At 45.5% G+C, this 2,535-nt stretch overlaps 1 protein-coding gene across 1 annotated transcript; it reads left to right on the plus strand.

Moving 5' to 3' along the window:
• The first annotated feature begins 422 nt into the window (after positions 1-422).
• Positions 423-1,581, plus strand: LOC133451870 (leucine-rich repeat-containing protein 30-like). The gene has a single exon (XM_061731019.1). It carries the CDS (start codon positions 475-477, stop codon positions 1,372-1,374), a length of 900 nt encoding a protein of 299 aa, XP_061587003.1. The 5' UTR covers positions 423-474; the 3' UTR covers positions 1,375-1,581.
• The last annotated feature ends 954 nt before the right edge of the window (positions 1,582-2,535 follow it).

Below are 2,535 nucleotides of genomic sequence, written 5' to 3' on the forward strand. Positions count from 1 at the left end.
CACAATATTCTAATTTTCTGAGACAGTCCTGTATATTAACAGGGTTTGTACAATGTGTGTTTATTTGTGAGTGGCAGCCTGTAAGATCATGGCAGCGCCCTCAAATGATTGAGCGTACACACCATCCTATCTCCACTCTTGTTTGTCCACAGTGGGTGGGGTGCAGAGGGCTATCTGTGGACTAGGAAAGTGACAGGACCAGCTGGGGGATGAAATCATTTAAGACAGGCAGCTGGTCTGGCAGACACGGAGCTCAAGCGCCTGCAGAGTCCTCGTGGAGCAGCCCGCGACTCAGCTCGTGCTGAAAGACCCGCTAGGATTTATCAAGGGCTCTTGCAAAAAACTGGACAGTTAAGTATCTCTGATGACTTTCGAGAGCCCCAGAGATTGTGGTGGTCTTCTCTGTGTGGAGAAGACCGCTTGAGTTAATTGCATGTTGTTAAAAGCGATAGAGTCATTCATGCAGCAAGGGCAATGGGTGTCAAGCAGTCTCGCAGTTTCTCCAGCAAGGACTTGAATGAGGTGAGTTTGGGCCCAAGGGGGAAGAGTGTGATGAGGGACGACCAACCCAGCGTGTCTTCAGCTGCCGAGAGGATCCGTAAACACACCACCGTGCACTTTGGCTACAGCACCCTGAGTTTAGTCATGCAGGGGCTCGATGAAACCCCCACGGAGCTGTGGGAGCTCCGGGAGCTTCAGAAGCTCAACCTGTCCATGAACTGTCTGTGCTCTGTGCCTTCTGGTCTGGGTGCTTTGGACAATCTGGTGATACTCAACCTGTGGGGGAACAACCTGTCCAGCCTCCCGCCCGAGATCGGCCTCCTCAAGAAGCTGCGCGTGCTCTTCGCGTGTCGCAACCGCCTGAGGGAGGTCCCGGAGGAGCTGGGCTCCTGCACGCGCCTGGAGGTGCTCAGCCTGGCCAACAACCAGATCACGGGCCTCCCCGGAAACTTTGCGGCGATGAACAGTCTGACTAAACTCAACCTCAGCCACAACCGCATCGTTCACATCCCAGCCTGTGTCTACAGCATGAAGGGCTTGGTCTTCCTCCACCTGGCCTCCAACCGCCTGGAGACGATCGCAGAGCAGATCCAGGACCTGGTGAACCTAAAGATCCTCATCGTAGAGGGAAACAGTATACACACCTTACCTAAAACTCTCTGCTTCATGGAGTCTTTGGAACTCCTCAATGTTGACTTCAATGACCTGCAAAATGTGCCAGAAGAAATGTACTTACTCAGCAGGCTCAAGCGTTTGGCCTGCCACCCACTAGATAAAGGACTCCATATTATTCATAACCCCCTCCTTAAGCCTATCCAGGAGGTGCTGCAAGGAGGACTCAGTGCCCTCTATAAGTACCTCAAGGCCACATGAGGGACGGCCGCTGTGTGTTTGCGTGACATGAAATAATGTTGACACAACTTTGAGTCTTGGCACATGGCAAGTCATGCACCGAATCTACTATTACCTCAAACTAACCGCTTAAAATATCCTCCAAGAAATATAAACTCCAAGAGAGCATTACTCAATCAACCTGTCAGTTTGTCCCGCGTGGTAGACGACTCTGGGACCTGTTACTCAAGACCCGTTTAACTCCTTCTGTACAGTGAATAGGACATGTTGAGCCAGCTCGAGTTGTGGGGGGGGGTGGCTTTCTTTTTGTAAAACACAAATAAATATCAGTTTGTTTTCTTGAAAATAACTTCAGTCTAAAATCTGATGTCAGCAGAGGTGTCAAGTAACAAAGTACAAATACTTTGTTACCCTACTTAAGTAGAATTTTGTTTATCTATACTTCACTGGAGTAATTATTTTTCAGACGACTTTTTACTTTTACTCCTTACATTTTCACGCAATTATCTGTACTTTTTACTCCTTACATTTTAAAAACAGCCTTGTTACTCTATTTCATTTCGGCCTTTAAAAAAGAACTATCCAGTTAAATTGCTCCATCCGGATAGAGTGAATTTGGTTGTGGTTGTTTCAGATGTTCTTGTCCAGTTTTGTTCTTACATCCGTTCCCTCAGATTCCTGCAACTAAACTTGGATGTACATTCCAATAAAGGTTAGGATAAATGATTACATGCCTCTGAAGTTTGACTTTTTGCACCATTACAATACTTATAGGCAAATAGTCATCATATCTTCTGCTCTCTGAAACACATGTTAATGCTCAATAGTACACATATATGGTTCTTAAATATATTTGCATTATACTAAGATGCATTCATTTTCAATGGCTTTTGTCCTTAATGGCTTTTTTCCCCCTTACGTCACTTTTACTTTTATACTTTAAGTAGTTTTGAAACCAGTACTTTTATACTTTTACTTGAATAAAAAACTTGAGTTGATACTTCAACTTCTACAGGAGTATTTTTAAACTCTAGTATCTATACTTCTACCTGAGTAATTCATGTGAATACTTTTGACACCTCTGGATGTCAGTAATGTACAGTAGCTCAGTTATCTGGGACAACAGGACTGGGAGTTACAATCTGTCGTCCAGCCTTCAGGAAGTCGGGCCTGACATTGACA

Source organism: Cololabis saira, chromosome 10 (genome assembly GCF_033807715.1).
Source record: "Cololabis saira isolate AMF1-May2022 chromosome 10, fColSai1.1, whole genome shotgun sequence".
In the NCBI taxonomy this organism is placed as follows: domain Eukaryota; kingdom Metazoa; phylum Chordata; class Actinopteri; order Beloniformes; family Belonidae; genus Cololabis; species Cololabis saira.